The sequence below is a fragment of the Rhinolophus ferrumequinum genome, chromosome 3, assembly GCF_004115265.2.
Source record: "Rhinolophus ferrumequinum isolate MPI-CBG mRhiFer1 chromosome 3, mRhiFer1_v1.p, whole genome shotgun sequence".
Classification (NCBI taxonomy): Eukaryota; Metazoa; Chordata; class Mammalia; order Chiroptera; family Rhinolophidae; genus Rhinolophus; species Rhinolophus ferrumequinum.
This window is the reverse complement of record NC_046286.1, coordinates 17767430-17795229: the sequence shown is the minus strand read 5'-3', so window position 1 is coordinate 17795229 and position 27800 is coordinate 17767430. Positions and strand designations below refer to the sequence as shown.

General features: G+C 36.0%; 2 protein-coding genes across 5 annotated transcripts in view; one reads left to right on the top strand and one right to left on the bottom strand.

Moving 5' to 3' along the window:
* Positions 1-631: 631 nt before the first annotated feature.
* CENPQ (centromere protein Q) lies at positions 632-17178 on the bottom strand. 2 transcript variants are annotated; one of them, XM_033094182.1, is made up of 11 exons: positions 17115-17178; positions 16754-16853; positions 14708-14783; positions 12865-13006; positions 12042-12096; positions 10862-10988; positions 10210-10278; positions 6635-6764; positions 2883-3002; positions 2671-2745; positions 632-1580 (listed from the first exon to the last, which is right to left on the bottom strand). In XM_033094182.1, exons 4-11 carry the CDS (start codon positions 12964-12966, stop codon positions 1449-1451), a joined length of 810 nt encoding a protein of 269 aa, XP_032950073.1. In that variant the 5' UTR covers positions 12967-13006; positions 14708-14783; positions 16754-16853; positions 17115-17178; the 3' UTR covers positions 632-1448. The 2 variants fall into 2 exon arrangements, with proteins under 2 accessions (XP_032950073.1, XP_032950072.1); XM_033094181.1 differs by lacking the exon at positions 14708-14783 and having other exon boundaries at positions 633-1580.
* A 111-nt stretch (positions 17179-17289) lies between these two features.
* Positions 17290-27800, top strand: part of MMUT (methylmalonyl-CoA mutase) — a 40299-nt gene continuing 29788 nt past the window's right edge. Inside the window, exons 1-3 of one of the 3 annotated variants that reach the window (XM_033102720.1) lie at positions 17290-17438; positions 20967-21391; positions 22397-22764. In XM_033102720.1, the coding sequence (XP_032958611.1) occupies positions 21007-21391; positions 22397-22764 (753 nt within the window). In that variant the 5' untranslated portion in view covers positions 17290-17438; positions 20967-21006. The other 2 variants (XM_033102723.1, XM_033102721.1) reach the window with 2 other exon arrangements.

Below are 27800 nucleotides of genomic sequence, written 5' to 3'. Positions count from 1 at the left end.
GTGAAGAACTCTCACTCGGCAACAAAGGGAAGTGAAAATACTGCTTGAAGTTCAATAATCCATTAAACAGATGTTCTGAGAGAAACAGCAGACTTTTATGGACCTCCTCCCTCCCCGCAAAAGCTATTATAAATGTCATGATTAATGATCAAAATCAGTGAGTTAGGCCTGTATTAGTCACTCTAAAAACATGAAGATTTAAGTTTCCAAATCAAGAGTTTTTAAGTTTTAAGACATTTTGCAAAATCTTTTACTTTTAGTTGCTTTGCCTGACATGTAGCAAGTAGTCCAAAATACAGAAAAATGTTTCCGTTAAATGCTGCACTACAGGTTTCCTTTCCTGAATGCTTTCTTTACCTCCAGAATCCATAAATGTCCTTCTTGGCCATCATTTCTTAAGAGGCTATTGCTTTTAACCCCTTTACTGAGCTGCTCAGGGTTCCCACATGGTGTCTGGTCTCCCTCATGGCAATGAACACTAAACTGGATTTTTTAAATTAAAGCTGTGTTCCTGGTGGTCTCTGCCTGGAGGACATTAACAGAATAGTGGTACCTTCTCAATTAACTGATGAAATAGTCTAGGTGAGACAGAAAAATAATTAAATTGCAGTTATTTTATTTTATAAATATATAATATAAAAGCAATCCAGACAATATACTGCAGTTGGTCAGAAATGATTTTTGATATATTTTAGTGATCATTTATTTACATGTATATACATATTATCATCACAACGAGGAAAGGTTTAGAAAGGACTATTTTGTTTTCTCTTTTAAGGGAATAAATATACTTATGTTCCTTTTTCATAATTTTATGAAATTAAAGTATGCTTTGATGACTGGGAAAATAAATATTCAACATCTCTTCACTAACTCAACCAAAGAAATAAAACGTCCATGCTACCTCCCAAAGTTAAAGACACCTGGCAAATCTTAATTACACCACAAAGTCTAGGGAGTTATGTAAAAAAGTAAAGACATTTTTGGGTTTTTCCCAAGTTCCAGATGACCAAATAGAAAACGCAAGTCTTCAGCTAACTAACAACAGTAAACATTTATGAACTACTTTTTATGAACTAGGCACTATAAACACTTTACATACATTAAGCCACAGTATCAAATTTCCTAGGCACTAACCAATAAATAAATGAGCTCGATTCAGCCATTATAAATCATTGGATTGTGGCTGGTCTTATTTTATGGTTTCAGGCAAATAACTGGAAATAGAGCAACATAAATATGAACTCCTTGACCTGGCAACTGCTAAACACGGAGTTTTCAGGACTATATCAGATGCTAATGGTAGATTTACAGAGGCTAATTTTAAACTGCACATGAGGAAATAATAAATCCTGAAGAAGCCCTGGCCTATGCAATATCATCACAGGTTAATAGTTTTACACCTTGATCAACATTAAATTGCTATGGAACGATCTAAAACACACTCTTTAAGAGGCATCCAGTCTCTTATAGGCTTCTTCGATGAAAGTTAACATGTTCTTCATCTGCGATGAATTATGGAGGACATCCAAATCCTTCAGAAGAGGGAGCTGGTTTGGAATCTGTGCCAAAATTTCTTTCTGTGAGTACAGTAGTATAACTAGTTAAAATAGTTTTTATTGAGATATAACTGACATATAGAACTATATTAGTTTTAGGTATATAACATAATGAATCAATATTGGTATATATTGTAAAATGATCAGCATAGTAAGTCTAGTTAACATCCATCATCACACATAGTTACACATTTTCTTTTCCTGTGATGAGAACTTTGGAGATTTACTGTTAGCAACTTTCAAAAATACAATATTATTAACTATACAGTATTAACTATGGTCACCATGCTGTACATTAAATCATCCCCATGACTTATTTTCCAACTGGAAGTTTCTACCTTTTGGTGACCTTTACCTATATAATTAGTTTTTAACCTTTTATTATGAAAAACATTAAATGTGTTATTTAGAGAGAATGGTATAAAAAATCTCATGTACCCATCACTCAACATTAATAACCATCAACTCATTGCTGTTCTCCTTTCAAATCTGTATGATTCTGTTTTCCCTCTGCCCATTCCCTCTCCTTTCACTCTAGGTGAATTATAGGTAGGAAAATTTCAAATTACTTTTTGAGAACACATGAAGATTTTCTACCACTGTAAACATTTACACTATGATATCTACTGGGGTCCTTTGAAAAAAAGATAGATTACCAGTGTAGAGTCTACTACGAATAAGAAGTAGTAGTATTTTATGAAGTGTTTCATGCCATTGTTAGAAGAATAAACAAAAGCAACTGTCAGAATTTACTTCCAGAAATCCATCCTACAGTTATGACTACACAAATGTGTAAAAATATACATGTACAGGGGTTTACTTAGCATTATCTGTAATTGCACACATTATTTATCTCCATCAGTAATTCACAAATTATATTATGGTACATCCATTCAATGGCATATTTTAAGCTATTGATAAGAACAAGACAGATCTGACAAAGAAAAATGTTCATACTCTAATGTCAAATGAGAAAAGTAATTTTGTATAAGTTTATATAATGAATTCCATGTTTTTTTTAAAAACGAAACAGGATATAATAGTTTTATATATGCAATTCATAACTGGTGATACAGTCAGTATAGTAAAAATATAGTAAATTGGTACTTACCTGAAGTGTGGGTGCTTTGAGACTCTTCTGAGAAAGTTCTGGAAGAGAGAGTACCCCACTATCAATTTGAAATGTCTAAAGTAGAAAAAGAAAGCAATAGTTATTTCAAAAAACTGATTTCTCTCATCTTATTATACTAAAAAACTGTTGTGGTAGAATGCAAGCATTAAAAATCACACCCAGAGTCTAGCAATACATTTTTAAACCATTACCTGTTTTACCTTCTCCTCCTCTTCTTCTACCTCACTTGTCAGAATTTGAATTTTGTTCTTCAGGGTCTGAATATTCTCAGTCACCGACTCTGTGGTCTCTACCATTTTATCTATTTCTTCCTGAGTCAGAAAGAGAAAGTTGTTTTAAAATTAAACATTTTATTAAATAAACCCCCCAAAGATATTAATATACATATACATATTTTTAAAATACCTCATGTATTGGAACACTGCTAGAAGACACTGGCAAATATATTTTCATTTTTCTTTCAAAAAACAGGCTTCCTAGAAATGAATTTACCAATGTAATAATGCTTCATAAGGAAACTTAATTTCCCTGGAACAAAATGTACCCCATGTCCTCAAAAACTTAGGAAAGCTGCTAGTATCAGAGATTCTGGAAGACCCGTGTAACTCTAGCAGAGACCAGGGACTAACCACCATTGAAAAATCCTCTGTGTTCTGCCTATTCATCTCTACCCTCACCACACACTCCTGGAAATCACTGATATTTTTATTGTCTCTATAGTTTAGCCTTTTCCAGAATGTCATATAGTTGTAATCATATAGTATGTAGCCTTCTCAGATTGGCTTATTTCACTTAGTATGCATTTAAGTTTCCTTCATGTCTTTTCTGGTCTTCATAGCTCCTTTTAATGTTGAACCATATTCCATTGTCTAGATGGGCCAATTTATCCATCCACCTACTGAAGGACATCTTATCATTTTCCAAGTCTTGGCAATCATGAATAATGTTGCTACAAAATCCACATGTAGTATGCTGTGTGCACACACGTTTTCAGCTCCTTTCAGTAAATACCAAGGAGGATGATTCCGGGACTGTGTGGCAAAAATATGTTTATTTTTTTAAGAAACTGCCAAATTGTCTTCCAACGTGGCTGTTCCATTTTAACCTGTTCCTCAGCCCTAATTTCCTATTAGTTGGTTGTTGGATTTAGAGACTGCTGTTAAATAGAAATATAATGTAAACCGCATGTATTAATTTCCCGTGCCTGCCATGACAAACTCCCACAGACTTGGTAGCTTAAAACAGGAATCAATTCTCACACAGTTCTGGAGGGCAGATGTCCCAAAACAAGGTTGGCAGGCTATGCTTCCCCTGAAGGCTCTGGGGAGAATCGTTTCTTGCCTCTTCCAGCTTCTGAGGGCTGTCAGCATTCCTGGTAGCTACATCACTCCAATTTCTGCATTTGTTTACATATGGTCTTTTCCTTCATGTCTCTGTATCTCTTGTAAGGACACTTCTATCTCTTGAACACTTGTCACTGGATTGAACGCCTACCCAGGGTAATCCAGGATGATGTCATCTCAAGATCCTGAACTTAATCACACCTGGGAAAATCCTCTTTCCAAATAAGATCACATTTTCAGGATTCAGACATATCATTTTGGGGACAACCATTCAACCCATATAGAAGGGAATGAATAACAGCACTGAATGAAGAGTTAATATAATAAGGACTAAATTTTTTCATTATAAACTTCTTAAAATTAATTTTGTTCTGTTGCTTTTGTTATTTTCTTTGGGTATTACTACCATACTCATGTGGTACCTTCTTTGCCAAACTCTTATATTTGTCACTTTTTCTCTATACCTTTAAAAAAATCGTTCTGATCCTTAAAACTTTCTCCTTATTTTACCTTCTATTTATTGTAAGCATTATCTGTTGTGTTTGCTTTAGTACTCCTTCTAATTTATTTGGAGTATCTGAAAGACTTTTCTAATTCTTTCCTGAATTCTGTAACTTTATTTTTTTTAGTACAGCAAGTCCTCGAATAATGTCAGTTCTTTCAATGTCATTTCATTGTAACATTGAGAAAAAAAAAAAAATGATTCCCAGCTGGGGCCACCAAGTGTGTAGCGTTTGCACGCTTTCTCCACGTCTGTGTGGGTCTTCTCTCGGCACTCTCGTTTCTTCCCACGTCCCAGAGATGCGCATGTGAGGTGAACTGGCGTGTCTACATTGTCCCAGTCTGAGTGCGGGTGGGTGTGAGCGTGCCCTGCAATGGAACTGGTGTCTTGTCCTGGGTGGGTTCCGCCTTTTGCCCTGAGCTGCTGGGATGGGCTCCAGCTACCTGGGACACTGAACTGAAATATATGGGTTGGAAAGTAATTATCTTACTCGGTTTTATTAATATTTGTTAAATGTATATATAACTCACATTTATTTCAATGACTTAGAATTGTTTTGGGTCTTTATTTACAAGTCTGGTGATGTTTTTGTGACAAGAAATATGCCGTAGGAACTTAAATCTTGCTTATATCAACTGACGTATAGTAAAATTGGTTTTGTTATATGTAGTTTTGCTTCAAGTCAGTTTCCCAGAACTTACCGACTTACTGTATTTCTAAGAACCCAGAGGCTAAGAGTGGGGGAAATAGGCAGAGGGTGTTAAAAGGGTATAAACGCAGCTGTAAGATGATATGGTCTGATAACCTAATGTAAAATATGGTGATAATAACTGATAACACTGTATTGTGTAATTGAAATTTGCTGAGTCGGACTTAAATGATCTTATTAAAAAAATATATACATATACATACATATAATGTGAGGTGTTGGATGTGCTAATTATGTTAATTAGACAGGAGAATCCTTTTACAAGGAATGCATATATCAAATCACCACAACATACACTTTAAATATCTTACAATTTTGTCTATTATACTTCAATAAAGCTGAAATTAAAAAAATATGTATTACTGTCATCCAACTGTTCATTAAGTATTAGAACTAGTGCCAGTACTGAAAATATCTTTGAAACATAGTAACACTGGGATGAATATTAAACATCTCACATTATAAAGTGAGGCAAACACTGAAAAGTACCATCCTATTTTTTCATAATATAGGTAGATTTGTTGTTCAGAAACTAACCCTTCTAATATTATCTCCATTATATGGAAAAACTGGAATAAATTATTTGTGAATTTTCAATTATTAGAATTCCTTAGGAATGCATTCCTTGTCTAAACTACTACCATCTTGTAGTTACCAAACTGTTAACAAAGACCTACGCACCACATCTACGAACAATTTCGATATACAATCCAATCTGTTTTAGTTTTTGTAATTATTTAATGAGCCCCCTAAGGTTGCTTTTCTTAATTGTTCTAGTGTCCACTAATTAAAATGCTAAAGTTCATCATGATAGCTAATGTTATCCCCCACTAGCTTTCTACAGGATAATGATTAAGAACCATGCCAACATCGGACTGACTAGGTTTGCATTACAACTTAGTTTGTCTAAGGTTCAGCTAGAAATATTAGTATGTTTCTTTTTTACGTTTGTAAAATGAAGATAATACAGTATAGACCTCTTTTAAGTCGCTGAGAGCATTAAGGGGTATAACTATAAGTGCTTAGAATGGTGCCTAGAACAAAGAAAGCCCTGGTGATAAAATACCATACACAGGATGGGGAAACTAATGTTTTGAAATTCTATAGCATTTAGCGATGAGTGCCTGTAATTTGATAATCAAAAATACTAAGATAGTTCAGTTATAAAGTCTGATAGTAAATAATCCTACTACTTAATCACTAATATAATAGAAATACTTTTAACTTTAGAGGACCCAAGTTTAGGCAAAGTTTGTGCTTTAATTAAAAAAAATAAAATAAAAACGTTGTCAAAGATCTAGTATTTATTACTAGAATATCATAATGTAAAAACCTTTGTGGCCTCTCCCCCTCGCCCTTAATTATGGACTCCTTGTTCAAATTTCATACCTGCAACAATGCGAGACCTTCTTCATTAGCTCTGTGCTGTGCCTTTTCCATTTTCAGTAGACTTGACACATTACTTAAATCTTTCTGCTTTTTGGGAGGGACTTTTAGGGTTTCAAACTGTTGTAGCAATCTTTGAGATAGAATAAAAACATAATTATTTTCTTATTTTTTGAGTACCATTAGTACTATTTTTTTGTTTTTTGAAATACTGTTGTCATCTTTTTTTGTCCTATTAGTCCCAAGGGCTATTAATACTCTTTTATGAACAGTGACTAACCTTAGCAGTAAGTCTCCCCAGGAAAGACCCGACAAATCATCATTTAATCTTCCATTTTATTAAGATTTACCTCAAACCGTGGGACACTTGGGCTGCTTCATAAAAGGAAAATTTCCTATTTTACATATTTAACAATTATTTATATACATTTTAAAATCAAAATTTCCTTGTGTCTTCTAAATGTGTTTCCTAGACTATTCCAGCACCTAAGTTTATTATGTACTGTGAATTACTGGGTAAGAGATGGAGCACTACTGTGTAAGTCTCAACTATGACCCTGGACTCTAATCTCAGTTGTTTTAGAGAATTCAACCAAGGAAAGAAAACATCTGCATCAGTCACTAGAACTTAATGATTTTAAAGAAAACTGAGTCCCATTGACTTTAAGGCAAATAAAACACTGAGATTAAAGTGCTTTGTTCTAGAGTATTAACAAAATGAATAGTATTCAGTAGTAAAGGTGAAAAAACCACCTTCAAATTGGGTTGATTAGATCACCAACAGAAACGGAACCATTACTACCCTTCTAGCACAGAGCAATATAGTTTTTCTAGATTTGATTCTTGAATTCCGTAGGAAGAAACAAAGGAGGAAAATAAATCTAAATTTGGTTGCATCTACCTAGGAGCATTTTTGGGTTCTAAAAAGTCCTATTATTTAATTTGAACAATAGTGGAACTTAAGACTTATGTTCCTGGGATCTTATTCAAAATACTAATTTTTGTAAAGAGAAAGTAAGCAATATAAACCCCACCGGTCATAATTTTCATTAAGCTGTTGGGATAAACTGCAGTTATCCAGAAAATCATTAGAGCATCACGGTTAAGCCTAAAAACCTGTCTGTATAATATTCTCAAGAGGGGTAAGTTTTTGATTTCCCTACTAAAATAAAGTTTCAATTTATGAATAGTTTCTACTAAAAGTTTATTAAGTCAATTCTGTGGAAGGGTCATCTACTGTTCCAAATGTTCTAAGTAGTGGTCAAGTTCCAGGATTCTTACAAAATCCAATTAAGCTAAAAGTGTAACATGAATACACCCTCCTATATCTACACCTAATCACCATTTATTATAACTGTTTCTATAGGACAACTTTCTCAAAGTATGTTCCCCTAGAAACTGCAGTGGCTAACCATTTTGTCCGAATAGCAACGCTGTTTGTCCCATCATGGGGGTAGGTATATACCCCACTCTGTATCAACTGTAACAAAACGAATCCAAAGATAGGCACAGCACCCGAGCTGGGCCAATCAGTCCACCTAACTGAAGCTAAGAGGATAAATATTTTCTTTCTTCTCTTCCTTCCCAAGGCTAAAAAGGTAAATAGGGAGCCGTCTGTGCCTACAGTTCTAATGTAGTGAGGACAACCGGTGTAAAAGAATGAAGCCAAAATGCAGACAGAAGCAGAGATGAGACAAGTATATGACAAAAAGAGTTCTTGTGGTAAGTATCACTTTGGGAGATGCTATGTTAAGCAAAGTGAAGTACCTTTACTGCAGGAGTTTTCATGTGCTAATGTGTCCAAAATTATTCACTCTGTATCACTTCTATTCACAGAGCAGTTTTAAGAATAAGTGTTCCAAATACACTTTGAGAAATACTGCTATAGGAAAACTTAGTCAGAGATTCAATTACAATCAGTTTGCTAAGGTTGCACTCTGCTATATTAGTAAAAGTATCTTGAATATTGTTACTTTGGGAACAAAAGAAAGTGAAGTGTGAAGGCAAAAATGAAGAGACAACAGGCAGTATTTGAAATACATTATCTCCATGGGTGCTCATGGAGAGACAGCCGATGTATTCAACAGAATTTAACCATTCTGATGACCCAGGGATCACTGTAGAGAGCAGTTATTATGCACTGTGATAGTCTCATTTACACACCAAACATGATTATCAGCCCTATATTAAAAAGACCATAAATGGCTACCCTTTCATTATGTATTATCGTACTTATTAGCTTTTTCCTGCTAGGCTCCTTGGAGATACCAGGCTATCATTTCTGTAAGCCATTTATAAGCCTGCTTCTAGCAGTCTTTCTTTAATCTCTTCAACCTCCCTCCAAACTCCCAACCCCACCCATCTCATCCCATCCCATCCCACCCTTTCTATTTTGCTACTATCTTTAAGAATTATACTTAAACTAAGCAGAATTTGTGTTCAGCCCTCCCAAGAATAAAGCAGGTCACAAACATTTCCAGGCAAACCTATAACTAAGACACCGAACATAATTTGATGAAAAGAAAAACTTGTGCAAATATTAGAAAAAAATAGTCACTGCAAATCACTGGCAGTGGTGTGACTTTTAAGAACACAGGAAAAGAAACCTCCATTTGTGACTTGCCACAAGATGAAGAGCAGTAATATCCTGGAGAAGTATACCTGTTGCTTGTGCAAATAATGTAGCACAATATGAAGTGAAAAACACAGCAACAGGATAAATATCAGATAAGAGGTGAACTGTTAACTTCAAATTGTTCAAAATGAAGTTGAAAGGAGTTCAAGTTGATAAAATATATATATATATATATATACATATATATATATATATTTTTTTTTTAATTGGGGAAGGGGAACAGGACTTTATTGAGGAACAGTGTGCACTTTCAGGACTTTTTCCCAAGTCAAGTTGTTGTTCTTTCAATCTTAGTTTTCGAGGGTGCCGTTCAGCTTCAAGTTGTTGTCCTTTCAATCTTAGTTGTGGAGGGCGCAGCTCAGCTCCAGGTCCAGTTGCCGTTGCTAGTTGCAGGGGGCACAGCCCACCATCCCTTGTGGGAGTCGAACTGGCAACCTTGTGGTTGAGAGGACGCGCTCCAACCAACTGAGCCATCCGGGAGCTCACGGGCAGCTCAGCTCAAGGTGCCGTGTTCAATCTTAGTTGCAGGGGGCGGAGCCCACTATCCCTTGCGGAACTCAAGGAATTGAACTGGCAGCCTTGTGGTTGAGAGCCCACTGGCCCATGTGGGAATCGAACCAGCAGCCTTTGGATTTAGGAGCATGGAGCTCTTAACCGCCTGAGCCACCGGGGCCAGCCCCTGATAAAATATTTTTAAATTACCAAAACAGAAAAGTGAATTGTGGAAGTAGGCATCTTATCATTTTCAGATTCTTCCTTATATTCTCTTAAACTTAATTCAGAATCGCAGGTAGCAGAAGTTTAGGGTAGTATATTCCTAAATTATTCTTCTTTTTAAAACAACAAAAAACCCACATAAACAACTTTTGTTCTGGAAATACAGGAAGAGATTAGACTTTTACTAAATATATTTTAACTATTTTCTGTTGCATAACTACATTACCTTTTCTTCAGGCAGTTGAGATGATACTGAGTTTGTTCATTTTTAGTACGACTATTACTCAAAATTGTTCTAGGAAAAAAAGGACTGAATCAATATTAGCTTGTATCACAAATAATATAATCTGTTTACTTTCTCTGATTTCTCTCAAGTGTATCTCATTACTAGCCAGGGAGAATCAATCACTCTTCCTTTGATAGTAAACACATTTTAAGCAGATGTATAATCAAAGTCATTTTTATATTATATTGTTGTAACTAATTTATATTCCTGACTCTTCTGATGGGATTTCAGTTCCCTGATGGCAGAATCCTGTCTTATTTTCTTTGTAATCCCTCTGGCATGCTAACTTCCACAAAAAGTGTCAATTTGAACTCAATTTCTTCCTAAAGTGTCTCTCTTGACAGAACATGTCAAAAATTTACAGACAGATCAGGCCACACAGGCTTCATTTTTATTTCACTGATGGAATGATAAGTTTCTGAAATTGACAAAGACTTTTTTGCTAAGGTTAACGTCATTACAAGACGCTAGCTATATCTTCTTTTGAAACACACTCTATCACCATAAAATAGATAACTTTTAAAAGGACACAGTCTATAGGAAATGCTTAAGTAGAAATCAAAAGAGTGAAATGGAAAAAATTCATACTCACATTATTACTGTTTCCATAATAGTTTGCAAATGCTCTGTGCTACTCTTCGAAAGAGGCTGCCAGGTGTTTCTTTTGTTGGATGCTATCTTTACCAGTTTTAGACTAGTACTCTTTGTTTGTCCTGTCTCTGGTGAAATAAGACACTCTGGTCAGTCCAGAAGCTTGTATGTTTTTACTTTATACCTAAGTGATTGAAATATAAATTTATCTAAAAAAGCTAATGGGATTATGAGAACCAAAATATTATAAAGTTGTATAAACTGTTTAATTTCCTTTTTATTGCACAGCCATAACATGCCAGGTGTTGAATATGAATATGCTATCTACTGTTATGTTAACTAAAATATTAACTGATATTGCAGATACAAACCCAAGACAATTTTAAATTAAGAACCAAGCTACAATTATTAGGATTTGACAAAAAAGTTCTGGTTCCAAAAAATGACCTGAATTAAAGAGCTTCATTGGGAAGACTAGAAATGTATTTCTATCAAACATTGGATGACAACTGGAACAAAAGAGATTAACAAAACCACAAATAGATAGTGTTTAGTAGGTTGTTAATTATTCTACGTACAAGGGATAAACAAAGGAGATACACTATTGGTTCACATAAAGATTAGTTTTGGAGAGAAGGTAGGTTAAATAGTTGTAAGAATGCAAAGCATTACAAAAGCAAAAGTACTGTGCACTATGGAAGTATAAAACCAGAGGTTGTAGCCTGGTCTTAGGTGAGGAGAGTAGGGAATTCTTCCACAAAGAAGTGATGTTTAAGTAAAGATGAATAATCAAAACTAATTTACTCCAAACAAAATTAATTCCAAACTAATCTGTACAGTGGTGGCAGAGCAGAAGCATATTAGTCTTAAAGAGAAATCAGTAGGTATGTCTTATGTCACAGGTCAGTGAGAATTCAGACTGTGGGATAGACGTTTTGTTTTTTTCTAGTTCCTATCAATTTAGAACCCGACACAGTATTTTGCTAGAGGTGGTAAATAAAATTTCTTTTCAGTTGACCAAAATACCTGACTAACCAGTACCACTTATTCTTTAAAAAATGAGAATGTAGCTGTTTATTACCATCTTTTGCTTTTGCAGAACTCAAAAACAAGATGCTGATAATTTTTTTATGAATATAGGTAGCTTGAGAAAGGTTAAACCAAATATAGAAAAGCAGTACCTTCAGAAGACGGACGCTTTGGATGATTTTTATTTTTTCTCGCTGGTTTTCTAACCTAGAGGGAAAAACATGCACACATACAGAATTAAACTAAACATCAGATAAAAAGATATTGCTTTTGCAGTACTTTGTCATGTTGAAGGTATATACTTTCTGCTAGATAGAAAAAAGGAATACTGCCAATTCTGCAGAAGGGTATACATGTATCACAGGCAAAGTATATACTAAAGCAGTTCCTGGACAATGGTGATAATGTACAACAATTTCGTATGTTATCAAACAATGTTGTAAAGAAATCATTACTCATTTTGCCATTGAAATAGTGTGGCATACTTAACCTGCAAAACAGATAAAGGCATTGCCTAATACAGGATAAAACACAGAAAAAATTTTTGATTATTTCACTTATTCTTTTATAAGAGATAGGTAAAATCATGATAGGACTACGCTAATTCCTACCAAAATAACTTTTCTCTGTTAATAAAAATCTCCTTCACCAATGGAAAGATTTCCCTTGTATTTTAACATACAAATGCCACAGAATTTGTACACTTTATTCCTATTCTTCTCATTTAAACACCTTAGCAATCAATGCCCTATGACCCACTCTCCCTCAAAGAATTCTGATCAATATTTTCAGAATTGAAGTAAACAAGTTTTATCTGAGAACTTTTACAAATCATGTTGCAACAGCTCCCACATAACAATATCAATTACTATAATTTGCAGTAAAACTCACATTTAGTCTTCACATACTGCTTCATATAAACAGATGATATTTCTAACAAGGAGTTCTGGATGATAAACTAGTTATTTTCATTACCTCTTTCTCTGATGACTCCACTTCTTCATCATCAATTTTTCTTTTTGGATTTCTTTTTAACGGTTGAGACCTTTTCTTGGGAGGATTTGCTTTGCTAGACATCTTGATCTAAACAGAATAATTCTAACAGTGCTTCAAAAATCTGCAAAGATGAAAAGGACACAGAAAAATGCTTAAGACTTGCATAATACATATTTTTAAAAAGTCTACCTATAAATGTTGCAAATTGGCTTTTTAAACATTTAAACATATTTAAAAACAAATAACATTGATTCTTATTAGAGTAAGGATATCCAATTTCATTCCTAGAAATTTCTTCCATTTCTCTGGCTTTAAAAAAATCATTTTTAAAAATGCTTTTGCATCTAACTTTATACTTCCCCATACAACAACACTACTATCTCCATGTTCAAATCCAAGCAAATAGAAATATGCAAACAGTGTTGAATTGTCTTACTTTGGTTACACGTAACTGTGATATCTTGTTACCTTAACAGATACCGCTCAGGTCTCCTTGTTGTAAGCCTAATGGATTTATAATTCAACTTATGCCAAAGATGGAGGGAGATAATTTTTAGGATTATATCATGAATCTCTGTTGTGCAAATTAATGTGGTAAATTCACTCATAAGGATTTAAGCTATAACACTCTCTAGACTATGTACACTTTAACAAGAGCACAGAAGTATACTGATTCCCTTGTTCTGCCACATATTACAAAACAGGCACATGTATGCAGATGGTGATGTATATGACAACATCTTGGATAACTCCTTTTCTCTATCTAATAGTCCTTTATACCAAACTCATTTCTGTTAAAAGGGACAGAGGAATAAAATATATATTCTTGCATTACGTCATAAGGAGAGGTAGCCTTGAAGTTAGGTACAGTGTGAATATGTATATATACATATATATACATATATATATACACGCACACATATATACATATGTGGTATACACAATATACGTACATATTTTTAGGCATATATAGCTAGATACATAGATAAACCAGTCACCAGTTCTTTTCCAAAAATTCTGAGTTAATTATATTAACACAGTTTAAATATATATGCAGGTTTAGACAGACAATAAAGGGGGCACTCTGGATAAACCCATTCCCTCACATTTTAAAAGGAAAAGTTTCAAGCTGTGTCCTCCCTTCCCCGTAAGAAGGACAAAAAAAGTGGGAAAGAATTAGTTGAAAGATCACAAACTACACTTGGGGACTACATGTCAGATCAACTATAAAATGCAGTGGAAGCTAAGATATACTTTACGCTGCTCTTGAAAAACATGGTATCTTACTCTCCACCCAGTCTCTTCTGTGCCATTCCTGAACTGTCTAATTGTTTCAACTTGACATCATGCCCTTATACTTCCACCTATTTAAAAACCAATCCATATGAGAGTTTCACTTGTGGACCTCTTCTGGAAGGGCTGCCATGTACAACAGCTCAGGTTGTTCATTGAAAAAGACTATGCAGGTGAGGGAGCAAATTAGGGCCACAGTTTAGTCCCCATTCCATTTGGCAGATTTAAAATGGTGCAAATACCTTCTCACTCCTGTTACTGAAAGATGAAGTCTATGTCCCCTTGTCTTAAATCTTCACAGACTCTGTGACTATTTGAGCAAAATAGGGTGGAAATAATTCTGTGTCAGTTTGCTGGTCTACACACGAAGAGACTGGCAGCTGCAACCTCAGCTTGCTCAGAATATTTGCTCTTAGAACCCAACTACCATGCTAGGAGGAAGGCCAACATGGACAGGAGCTCCAGGCAAAAGTCCTACCTAAACTCCCTATCAATAGTCAGCACCAGCTTGCCAGCCTGGTGCACGTACCTGCACCAATATGCTGCAGCTGACACTGGGTGGAAAGGACGAGTCAGCCTAACCAAGTCATTTCCAATCCCAAATTCTGGAACAAAATAAGTGACTTTTTTTTTAATTAAAAGAAAAGAAACAAATCCTTCTCCAATACCTACCTTATAACACCCAAACTCTTTACCATGCCATTTACAGTACTTAACAATCTGGCCCTGCCCAACTTTCCATACTTTTCTCCCACTACTCCTTTTGAATCTCCCTCTCTAGCTAGATTTGATGATTTCCTAAACACATTTCAAATAACGCGCACCCTGTACCCTCCACCTGAGCTGCTCTGTCCTGTGTCTCTATCCACCCTCTCTCAGATCACGAGCCCCCTGCTTCTCAAAGCCTTCCTAACCATTTCACTTCATTGCTCTCTAACAGTCTGTGGACTCTTATGGTCTCTAACTCTCAGCTGGCACTTATTTATAGTTTAGTTGTTAATCATTTTTTCTTGATATTTACTCAATAATATAATTCAGTGTTACTCCAAATTTGATTCACAAATTGTTAGTCCTTTTAAGTATAGAAATTGAGAGTACTGATTTAGAAAGTTTTATAGCAATTTGACAATAATTTTGTGTATGTTGAACCCGATCACAAAATAACTGGCTTTGCTTTCCTTTTTCAATTTCATTTTTCTAGTAATTCATTTTTTCCCTAAAAAAATACTTTTGCAGAGCATGTTTTACGTTTACAGCAAAAATTGAGCAGAAAGTACCGAGTTCCCATCTCCCCATACTTCCCCCCAGCCCACCATCCTTCCCCACTATCAACATCCCACACCAGAGTGGCACATTTGCTACAATTTATGAACCTACACTGACACATCATATCACCCAAAGTCTATAGTTCACATCCAGGTTCAATTTTGGTTTTATACAGTCTGTGGGTTTGACTAGTAATTCATTTTTAATTTACAGAAGTGTCACAGTCTGAGAAGCACTGTTTTCATTGATACCTACTTAAAGCAATAAATCGTAATGCAAAAAGTTTCACTTTGGCACTATTAACATTTGGGATGGGACGACTCTTTGCGTGGGGGCTGTCCTGTGCACTACAGGATGTTTAGCAGCATCCATGCCTTTACGCTAAGATGTCAATAGCACCTTCCCCAGCTGTGACAACCAAAATTGTCTCCAGGTATTATCAACTGTCCCCTGCTGCAAAATCACCCCAGGTTGAAAACCACTGCCAAGACGAGCCAGGGGTGAGGATAAACTGCCCAGGATTTGCTATTTAACGAGCTGTATAGCCTTGGACAAATAAATTTGCTCACTTTCCCCACTGGTAAAACTGGCTCATAAAAATACCAACATCAAAGGCTTCTGTAAAGCTAAAATTTTGCGCAGATTACATAAAGTGCCTAGAACACTATTTGGGTCACGGTAAGAACTCAATAAACAAAAGCCATATATTCAATCACTATTGGGCTAGTTATAGCACATACAAAAAGGAATAGAAATTTTGCCCTGTTTTAGATCCACAGAAAACCACTGCCTACTGGTAGTGGGTAGACAGATATGAAAACAATTACTATAAATAATTATATACAATGTGACAAATGTTATAAGAGGCAAATGAGTGAATGACTATCAAAACGGCGTGTGAGTGTGGGCGGAATCTACAGTATTCAGAGAAAAAATTAGTATTTGAATTACATTTTGAAACACTGAGTCAGAGGGGAATGAAGTATTGGACAGAAGACAGCAAAAGCCTGATGGCAGGGCAGCTTGAAAGTAACTGGTGTGTTCAGTGGCAGGAAGAGATCAGCGAGACTTTTACCGTGTATGGGAGAAATGGACAGAAACGACTGGAACAGTAGTTTGCAGCCAGACTATCTACTGCAGTAAAGAATTGATTCTTTCCCGTGTAGGAAACGGGGAGGCATCCTAGGTTGTCTTGTTTTCCTTACCAGCTTGCTAAAACTCGTGGAATCCGAGTATCTCAAACATGACCTCTATGTGGGCAAAAAAGGTGAGCACGACGTCTGGCAAAACACAAATGCACAATGTTTACCTCTTGACACGTGACGCCGCCGGAGAGCGACGCCGCCGACCGCAGCAACCTCAAGGCCAAAGACGCCAATCTCTAAGGCTGCACTTCGCTCCACGACTGACTGCGGGACAGATGAAGGAACACAAGGACCAGTATGATCCGGATAAAGGAGGGAAGAACCATGCGTAGCTCTTCTCCCTTCTCGCGAATCAAGTAATTAAATCCTTGGCCTCGAAGGGCAGACCTGTTCGAATTTCCCTCCCTCCGGAAAAGCACTGCACGCCGCTCAAAAGCAAACCGCGGAGTTGGCCACAAACGCGTTGGCCGCAAAATTGTTTCCGCAACCGGACCCACTGGAAGGTTAAGCGTTTTCACTACTCACCAACCACACGCCTCTTGATTGAGTTCAGGGAGCCGCGCTCAGAGCGATTCGCGCCCAAACAATTGAAGCAGAGGGAACCCGGAAGTGGGCTGGTAGCAACCGGAAATGCCTGTAGCGAGAGGCGGGCAGCTAGCGTCACCCTTGACGTCATCAGGAGCGCGCCCACGAGAGAGAGAGGAGATTGGCTGAAAGGAGGGAGTTGTCGGCCTACGCCCCCAGACTCGTTGCCTGGCAGTTGAACTTGCTCGGTAGGGGGCCCAACTGGGTGCCACTCTGACTCGTAGGGCCGGGAACCCTCCGCCGAGGTCAGAGACAGGCCGGCCAGTGAGTGGGATTGTGCATCTTGGGGCACGCCAGCCTTTCAGATCCTCCCTTCTTCTGGCTCCGCTCTCTCCCGTAACCCTGTGCCCTGAGCTTCTGTCCTGTCCATCCTCTTAACTTCCTCTTTCTTTACCTTCCTACTTCGACGGGATCTCGCTCTCCTCTACCTTATCGTTAGGTTTAGAATCTTCACCGACCGGTAAGATCCTTGGGAATTCGGAGGTACCGTTGGAAAGAAGGTGCTGTTAACGCCTGACAGGCCTGTCGACATTTTCCGTGGTCACCTAAGCACTCCGAAGATCCTCTAGGCAGAGGTCACTTCTTGTACGATTCCAGACGGGTGCATTGGCTCCACATGTCACTGTGAGAGTTTTTTGTAAGAGGTAGCAGTACTGGAAGTGACTTTCAGTATACAGGTGGAGGTAAGGGTAACGGGCCGAATAGGAAAGACTGGTCTAAATTGATGTAAAATTGTAAAGTACTAACTTGTTCTCAGTTTTATTTAGAAAGAACATTCTTTCAGAAGCTCGAAACCGTAGATAGTGTGTGTGAAGTTTTAAACCACTTGATTTTTCTCCCAATATAGTCTTATGTTTAATGATTTATTTATACTAATATTAAATTTAATTTACATGCTTAATGTTATCATTTCTAACCCAAATTGGCTGAATATTGCAGATGGCTAGTTCTTGAAATATTAATGTGGAACTACATGTAAACAGTTTGACAAAACTGGAAAGTTATTTGTTTTGCACGTTGCTTCTTTGGGATGCTTGAAGCCTTTCTAGATGGATCTTCTGAGAAGGTTTAGAAGTCCTGTTGCCATCAGCAGCTGTTGTGTTCTTATCTAAAAACGACGTCTGTTTCCAGCCTTTACCAATTTGCCATGTGATTTTCAGGAAGTCACTTATGTAGGGCTCTTTCCAATCATTTGTCCAGGTTTAGGAAAGCCCTGTGAGTGTTTTGTTTGAAATAAGTGTGATGTTTCCTGTCAACAATATAGTCTCAGGCAGTTTTCAAATTACCTTTTATATCATTATTACCCTAATGGTTTAGTTATAACTTAATTATTTTTCTCATCCATCTTTTAAGCTAGTATATGTAGTGTATGGCTTGCAAGAAGATGGATGACAAATACCCCATGGATTTAAAAGAATAAAAATCATAATAGCTTTAAAAAATAATGGGAATTGTTTTTGTTGTATTTCCATTTACACTTTATTCTATGCACTTTTTACCTAGTTGAACATACTGCATTTATAATTTTTTATCCTGATTCTTTCCCTCAATACTTTTTGAGTCTGTCTCCTTTTTAAAATAAACTATGCATAATATTTTAAATTTTGACTTATATATAATACACTTACAGATAAATGCACATCATAATTGTACAGTTTGATGAATTTCCACAAACTGAATACACATAATATATCTATATATAATCAGCATTCAGATCAAGACCATCAAGACCCCAAAAGCTCCTCTCTTGCTCCCTTTCAGTACTAGCCACCATAAATAACCGTACTTCTGACTTGTAACATTAGATTAGTTTTGTTTATTTTTTAAACATTTTAATAGGCACATAAAATTCTATCATTTGTATATGCTATAATTTACTTACTCATCCTACAGTGTGGATGATGTTTCTAAGCTTTATTACAAGAAAAAAATATAGGGAATGTTTATTTTATATAGTAACGTTCCCCGAAGTGATGTTCCTTAATGGTATAATTATTTCTGAGACTTTTTGTACATATTTCCAATTTGTTTTCTAAAGCGGTTAAGTCAGTTAATACTCCCACCAGTGGTTTATGTCTTGTTTCACAACCCCCTAACAAAAGGTGGGTATTCTTATTTTTTTTTTAAGCTTTACTAAATTGATAGGTAAGAAATGGTATGAGAAATTGAATTTTAAGCTCACATTACTTGTTGACTTAACAATATGGCACGATGACTATGTTAATAAAATTTGCATCTCAAAATGCTTTAAAATACTAGGTTTTAACAACCGTAGAAAATAAACCCCAGTTAAGATTGTCAACCAGATGGACGCATTTAGTACATTATAACGATGTTCTAGAAGAAGATGACATGACTGTGTTTGAATAAATGTAGATTGTTGTACATGAAAAAATACGACATCACCTGAAAATACGCCCTAATGCATCTTTTGGAGCAAAAATTAATATAAGACCTGGTCTTATTTTTGGGGAAATATTGTATAAGATTTGGTCTTATTTTCGGGGAAACACAGAAGTAATTCAGGTGAACAGTTGATTACTTTGCTGTTGGAATTTTAATCAAGCTATTTTATTCTTTATTTCTTGACCTTAATTTCTACATATGTAAAAGGATGAAATTGGGCTTAATTGGACATAGACACCTAGTGTAAGACTCTGCTGGTTATAAGGAATATCCAGCTCTAATGTCAGAGCGGTGTCTAGCTTAGCAGAAATTATATATACGTATATATATACACACACACACACACATATATAGAGAGATGTATACATGATTTTATAAATACATGTATTTTATATAAATATTAAATATATCTTACATAAATACATGTATTTTATATAAGCATAAAAAAAACACTGTTCTAATATGTTGTCCTGTGGGAGACAATAGATGTATAAACAGGGAAACACAATGCTGTAGATTACTGAAGAGGCCTTTTGGCCCCACTGGTGGATTCAGGGAGAGGCTGTGACTGTGTTAGTTAAATGCAAGATCTTTGAAACAGGATTGCTTAGGTTCAAATGCTGGCTCTTCTGTGCCTTGGTTTCCTCATCTGTAAATGGGGATAATATTAGTACCTATCTCTTGGTTTTGTTGTGAAAATTAAAATTGTTACTCTCTATATAAAGTCCTTAGAGCAGTGCCCATAGAAAGCCCTGAATATTGGAGATGATGCCTTAGCTGAATTAGCCAGAGAAGAATATTCTAGGCAGGTGGCAGAGCAAGAGCAAGTCACAGAACTTTGATATATGCAGGGAACTGTAGTAATCCAGTATTTTTATAACACACAATGTGTGAAGGACAAAGGCAGAGGTGAGTCTTACAGGTAAACTGGGATCAGGTCATAGAGGGCTTGAATGCGTCTTGTTTAACTCTTTCTTCTCTAGCACCCAACACAATGACTGTCATAAAGTTAGTGTTAAATGAAAACCTGTTGAATGAAAACAGCAATTAGGAAGCTGTATATTATATCCTCTACATGACGCAGACAGAGCCTTTGAAAAATCTTGAGAAGCGTGACATCAGATTTGCACTGGTGTCAGTATGTAGAATGGATTAGAGGGGCTAAAGCTGGTCAGTCAAACCAGCTAAGAGGAGGAAGCCTGGATCATTAACAGTAGTTGTGGAGAAGAGGGGCCAAAGTTATAAAATACGAGGTACAGGAAGTGGAAAAGGAGAAGAGATGAAATCATTCTAATGTACCTTTTCCCTTCTCTTTTTCTCACCAATAGCTCCCGTTTTGCCTGTCTCTCATAGATAAATACATATATACTGTGCTTCTTTTTCTAGGTCAGTTTTTGTTTCCGTGGGGTGTTTTCCATGATCCATCATGTTGAGGGCTAAGACTCGGCTTTTTTTGCTTTCACCTCATCACCTGAAGCAAATAAAAGAGTCATCAGGCTCCAGGTTTCTGTGGCAGCGACTTCTACACCAGCAACAACCCCTTCACCCGGAATGGGCTGCCCTGGCTAAAAAGCAGCTGAAAGGCAAGAATCCAGAAGACCTAATATGGCGCACCCCAGAAGGAATCTCTATAAAGCCCTTATATTCCAGCAGGGATACCAAGGACTTACCTGAAGAACTTCCAGGAGTGAAGCCATTCACACGTGGACCATATCCTACCATGTACACCTTTAGGCCCTGGACCATCCGCCAGTATGCTGGCTTTAGTACTGTGGAAGAGAGTAATAAGTTCTATAAGGACAATATTAAGGGTGAGATTTTAATATGAGATACAATACTTATGATCAAACATGCTTTCTAACCTTGGCTTTTTTTGAGGGGAGGCCGGTTAACCTCTATAAAAGTAATAGTCATTTTATGATTTTGTAGTTTAGATTATACTCTGAAAAAAATGAATGGTTTTCAGCTTTCAGCTTCCATGGTCAAAAGAAGGTGAGCAAGAATACTAAATTCCTGAAAGCAGACAAACTTACACGCACATTGTGTAGAAGGAATTAAGTGAAGTTGTATGAAGAAAAGAGAGATTGACTTTACCTTTGAAAAGCTTTTAGTTAACATTGTTAGGATAGGAATTGGAGGAGAAAGTAGTTTAAGTTATGCCCCAACTAAGTATAAATATGTTCAGTATAATCTGGCATTCATTCTCTGAAAATTGTATTTACTTTTTCGTCTTCTGATCTATAATAAAATCATATTGTTAGAATGCTACATCTGAAGGTCTTTAAGTTTGTATTGGCCATGGAGAACTGAGCTTATATTTAGTGTAGAATGTTTTAGTTTTTTGCATGATTTTCATAGTTTCCCAGAATATTTGAATAGTTAAGACATCCTGTAATGACTATATTAATAGAACACAAATAAGCAAGCATACAAATACTAAATTATGTTAACTATGTATAAACAACCAGAACTTTACATGAATTTAAAAAATATTTCTATTAAAAATTGTTAAGGTAAAAATATCATCAGATGGGCATGAGATAAGTGAGATGTTTTGGTTTGTTCCTTTTATCTTCTCTTACAGTGAGGTCTGGAACTCAATTTGTGTATTTTATATTTTAGCATAAGGAAAACAACTGACTCTCAGGAAATAAAGTATCCATTTAAATTTGTTTTTACATGTATGAACATAAAAATACGTTTGTTATAAAAGTATACTGTGATGAGATGAATCAGCACTTTTAGTAGTGATAGGTAAGTCAGTTTCCTTATATGCCCGACTCTAATCCTACATTATTTTTTCTTTATTTATTTAGCTGGTCAGCAGGGATTATCAGTTGCCTTTGATCTGGCAACACATCGTGGCTATGATTCAGACAACCCTCGAGTTCGTGGTGATGTTGGAATGGCTGGAGTTGCTATTGACACTGTGGAAGATACCAAAATTCTTTTTGATGGAATTCCTTTAGAAAAAATGTCAGTTTCCATGACCATGAATGGAGCAGTTATTCCAGTTCTTGCAAATTTTATAGTAACTGGAGAAGAGCAAGGTGTACCTAAAGAGAAACTTACTGGTACAATCCAAAATGATATACTAAAGGAGTTTATGGTCAGAAATACTTATATTTTTCCTCCAGAACCATCCATGAAAATTATTGCTGACATCTTCCAATATACAGCAAAGGTATATTTTGTAGTTAAGAAGGTTTTGTTGTAGTTTTTAGAATGTAGGAATTTTTGTAAAATACCGTATCCTAATTTGAATTTGGTAACTGAGTCTGAGTAATAGTTATAGTATAAAGTCAGGGTGTGGGTTTTTGTTGTTGTTTGTTTTGTTTTGTTGTGTGTGTGGTGTTAGTTTTTATTTTTTGGTCTTTAATATACTAATTTTATGGTCTTTCATTACCTGTAGTAATCTGGGCACTAGACATTTACTGTATTTTCTTTATCATTAAAACTTTTATTCTCTGACAATTGTTATCAGGGAGGGCTCATAATTTATTCTTCTTTATTTCTCTTCGTAGGTCAGATTCATTTGTGGGTAGACACTAGTGTCAGACAGATGGAGATCAAAATATAAGTTTTATTTCTGCTAAAAACTGGATTAGAAGCTATCACTTATTTCTGCAACCACAATGAGATCCCTAATATTTCACCCCAGAATTAGGTTTATCTTCCCCAATCAGAGTAATAGGAAAAAAAGTGTCTTAAAGTGTCCTTATATTAACAGCAGTCCTCCATAGGGAAAAATAGAGCTTCATTTTCCTCTGAGTAATTCATACCGGGAGTGCCAAAAAAATGTATACATATGACTTGTATTCATCTTTTGTTATTGGTATATATTGAATATTACAATTTTAATACAGTTTTTTCCTTTCTTAAAATGTGAATACATTTTTTTGGCACCCTCTTTATATATATTTCCCCCATCATACACACTTTGCCTCTTACTGGCAATGCTGTCCTCCTTAGCAACATTAAAATTAGACCATTATTTCATAGCAAAGGGCAAATCTCTCTTCTACCATCAAACCTTTATTTCTTTCACCTCCTACAATTGCTATTATCTCAGAACTCTTGCAAGCATTGTCTACTCTCCTCATTTGATATTTAGTCTTTACACTTTGCAATTTTATTTATTTTCATAGACTCCATCTGCCCATGTGAATTGTATAGTATAGAATTGTACATTTCTATCACCTTTTTTGATTTCAAGAACATAGGCACAGGAGGAGTGCATTTACCAGCTTATGACAAAGATACACAAAAAGCAGTAGTTTAAACTAAATAGGAAGCAGTTTTCTTTCATGTAAAAGAAGCTGTAAGGTGGGCTGTCAGGGGCTTGGCTGTATGCAGCCACTACAGCCATCAGGGTTCCAGTGCCCTTGCATCTTGCTTTCCTATTGTTAGTGTGCCAGCTCGTGGTTAAGAAAGTAGGTGGCCAGGTGTGCTTGTGTGAGGAGAGGGACCCAGCTCCTCTGATACAAGGTGAACTTCCACCTATTATTTATCTCAATAGTGAGTGAAGATTGAAAATGTAGTTCTTGAACTCTGAATTTATGGTTCAGGTATTACAGGAGAATGGAGAATGGTTATGGAATAGAGAGTAGCAGTCTGTGCTGTAATGTACTTGGGCATTTCACCTTGCAAAAGACCCTGATGTCATCTACAAGTTCAAAACTGCTTCACATTCTCCCTTCCCTCCCCTCCCACTTCCTTCATAACCACCCTTCTACTTTCTGTCTCTATGAATTTGACTACTCTAGGTACCTCATATAAGTGGAATCATATAGTATTTGCCTTTATGTGATTGGCTTATTTTACTTAGCATAATGTCCTCAAGGTTCATCCATGTTGTAACATGTGTCAGAATTTCCTTCCTTTGTAAGGGGGAAAAATATTTGCATATTCCAGTATCTCTATTATTCTTAGAGAAATTCTGCTGCTATACTCTTCTCAGTAGAGAAACAAGCTACCTATTTGTTTCCTTGCTTTTCAAAAGTAAGACTCCAAATATACTCAGGTAGTATGTCAATTTCAGGTGACTCAATCCCCTTATTTCTTTTGTGATGGTGCATTTAAAAAAATTATTAAATTTATTGGGGTGACATTGGTTAGTAAAATTACATAAGTTTCAAGTGTGCAATTCTATAATACATCATCTATATATCACATTGTGTGTTCACCACCCAGAGCTAGTTCTTCCATCACCATATATTTGACCCCTTTTTCCTCCTCTATCATCCCCCTCCCCCCTTACCCTCTGGTAACCACTAAACTGTTGTCTGTGTCTGTGAGTTTTTGTTTGTTTGTTGCTTTCAGATTTATATCCCGCATAAGAGTGAAGTCATGGTTCTCAGATTTTTCTGATTTATTTTGCTTAGCATGATAATCTCAAGATCCATCCACGTTGCCACAAATGGCAGTATTTCATCTTATGGCCGAGTAATATTCCATAGTATATATGAACCACATCTTCTTTATCCAATCATCTGTTGAAGGACACTTTGGTTGTTTCTGTTTTGGACACCATGAATAATGCTGCAGTGAGCATTAGAATACATATATCTTTACGGATTAATGTTTTCAGATTTTTTGGGTAGATACCTGGAAGAGGGATTGTGGGTCATATGGTAATTCTATTCTTAATTTTTTGAGGAACTTCCATACTGTTTTACATAGTGACTGCATCAATCTGCATTCCCACCAGCAGTGTATGGGGTCTCCTTCTCCTTTTTCTCCACAACCTCTCCAACACTTTGTTATTATTTGTCTTGTTGATGATAGGTTTTGATTTATGTTTCCCTAATAGCTAGTGAAATTGAGCATTTTTTCATAATCTGTTGGCCATTTGTATGTCTTCTTGGGAGAAGTGTCCAGGTCCTCTGCCCATTTTTTAATTGGATTTTTTGTTGTTGTTGAATTATGTGAGTTCTTTGTATATTTTGGATATTAGCTCTTTATTGGAGATGTTGTTTGCAAATATATTCTCCCATTCTGTTGGTTGCCTCTTTGTTTTGTTGATGGTTTCTTTTGCTGTGCAGAAGCTTTTTAATTTGATACTGTCCCATTTATTTATTTTTGCTTTTATTTCCCATGCTTTTGCAGTCAAACTCATAAAATCCTCTCTGAACCCAATGTTTGTAAGTTTAGTACCTGTGCTTTCTTCTATGCAGTTTATTGCTTCAGGTCTTATGTTTAGGTGTTTGATGCATTTTGTGTTAATTTTGGTATATGGTGACAGATAGCAGTCGAGTTCCATTCTTTTGCACGTGGCTTTCCAATTCTCCTAGCACCATTTATTGAAGAGGCTGTCTTTTCTCTATTGTATGTTTTTGGCTCCTTCATACACTGTTGGTGGGAATGCAGACTGGTGCAGCTGCTATGGAAGGCAGTGTGGAGGTTCCTCAAAAAATTAAAAATAGAAATTACCATGTGACCCAGCAATCACTATCCTGGTATATACCCCCAAAATCTGAAAACATTTATCTGTAAATATATATGTGCTCTGATGTTCATTGCAGCTTTGTTTATGGTGGTCAAGACATGGAAACAACCAAAGTATCCTTCCATACATGATTAGATAAAGAAGATGCGGTATATATACACAATGGAATACAACTCTGCCATAAGAAAAGATGAAATAGTGCCATTTGCGACGACATGGATGGATCTTGAGATTATTATGCTAAACAAAATAAATCAGACAGAAAAAAGTCGAGAACTATAAGATTTCACTGATATGTGGAATGTAAAATGGAAAGCAACAAAGGAACAAGACAAAGAAACAAAACCTCATAGACGTAGACAATAGTTTAGTGGTTACCAGAGGGTAAGGAGGGCGGAGGTGGTAGATGAGGATTAATGGGATCAAACATATGGTGATGGAAGGAAAACTGACTCTGGGTGATGAACACACAATGTGATGATGTATTATAGAATTATACACTTGAAACCTATGTAACTTTACTAACCATTATCCCCCCAATAAACTTTAATTTAAAAAAATGTCGTATAGTTGTTACTATATAGGAATGCAATGGCTTTTTGGACATTGATTTTGCATCCTGCAACTTTACGTATTTGTATTTGTTTACTGTTTTTGATATTTTTTGGTGGAGTCTTTAGGGTATTCTATATGAAAAATCATGTCTTCTGCAAAAAGTGACAATTTAACTTCTTCATTCCCAATTTGGATGCCTTTTATTTCTTTCTCTTGCCTGATTGCTCTGGCTAGGTCTTCCAATACTCTGTTAAATAACAGTGGTGACAGGGGGCATCCCTGTCTTGGTGATGGAATATTTTTTAAGAGCTTTTGGTTAGATGTAAATAAAATATTTGCAAGGTAAAATGTAGATAATCCATACCATATGCTAACAACAAGTGATGTTTTTTGAGTGTTTACTGTGTACTGGCCTATGCTAAGTGGTTTAGATGAATCATTTTATTTAATGCTACAACAATTCCATGAGGAAGGTACAATTATTATCTGCATTTTATACTTTAGGAAATCCTGGAATAACAAGGTCGAGACATTTACCTACAGTCTCATGGCTAGTTGAGTGTCAGCTGGAATTGGAGCACTCTGACTCCAGAGCCCGTGTTTTTAACCACTATGTTGAGTTTTTGCCACTTAGTTTTTATTATTTTATGCTTGGTTAATTCTTGGGAAGGGTAATAACTTTTTGGTTCTGCAGAATATATATGATACTCTACTTAACATGAAAATTTTGGAATAGTGGAAATGCTGTTTTCTTAGTGATTATAGTAGGAAAAAAACCTGAGATATGTTTAGCATTAACTGTCACAGTAAATCAAACCGAAATGTTTGAATTTTAAGCCATGCGTTTTATCCTGTTTTGCTTTGATATACTAAGGGTTGAATCATTTTCCTTTTTTCCCCCTGCAATGTGTTTTTATTTACGTTCAATGACTTCATTCAAATGAGATAATTAATGACTAGTAAATAATAATTAAATTTATACATTGTCAGCAGATTAGCCCAAAGTTATGAGGTTTTAGGACAATGTATGGGATTGAAGTCATTCGTTTTGAATTAAAGATACCTTTATTCAGTTCTCAGGGTAAAGGTTACGTTCCTGACCTCAGCCGGCTATTTTGAAGTTTAAACTTTGAGTGCTAAAGGATGGTTGGTACAAATTCTTTTCCAATAGAAAAATAAAGCAGGTACAATCCTTATGATGTTTCATTGGATCAGTC

Excerpts from the sequence above, each read along its gene's own strand:
- CENPQ (XM_033094182.1), bottom strand. The coding sequence starts at position 12,966 with ATGTCTAGCAAAGCAAATCCTCCCAAGAAAAGGTCTCAACCGTTAAAA. Across the intron at positions 10,279-10,861 it reads ATTATGGAAACAGTAATAAT|AACAATTTTGAGTAATAGTC; the intron begins GTGAGTATGAAT and ends TTTTTTTCCTAG. Across the intron at positions 1,581-2,670 it reads TCAAAGCACCCACACTTCAG|AAAGAAATTTTGGCACAGAT; the intron begins GTAAGTACCAAT and ends CTGTACTCACAG.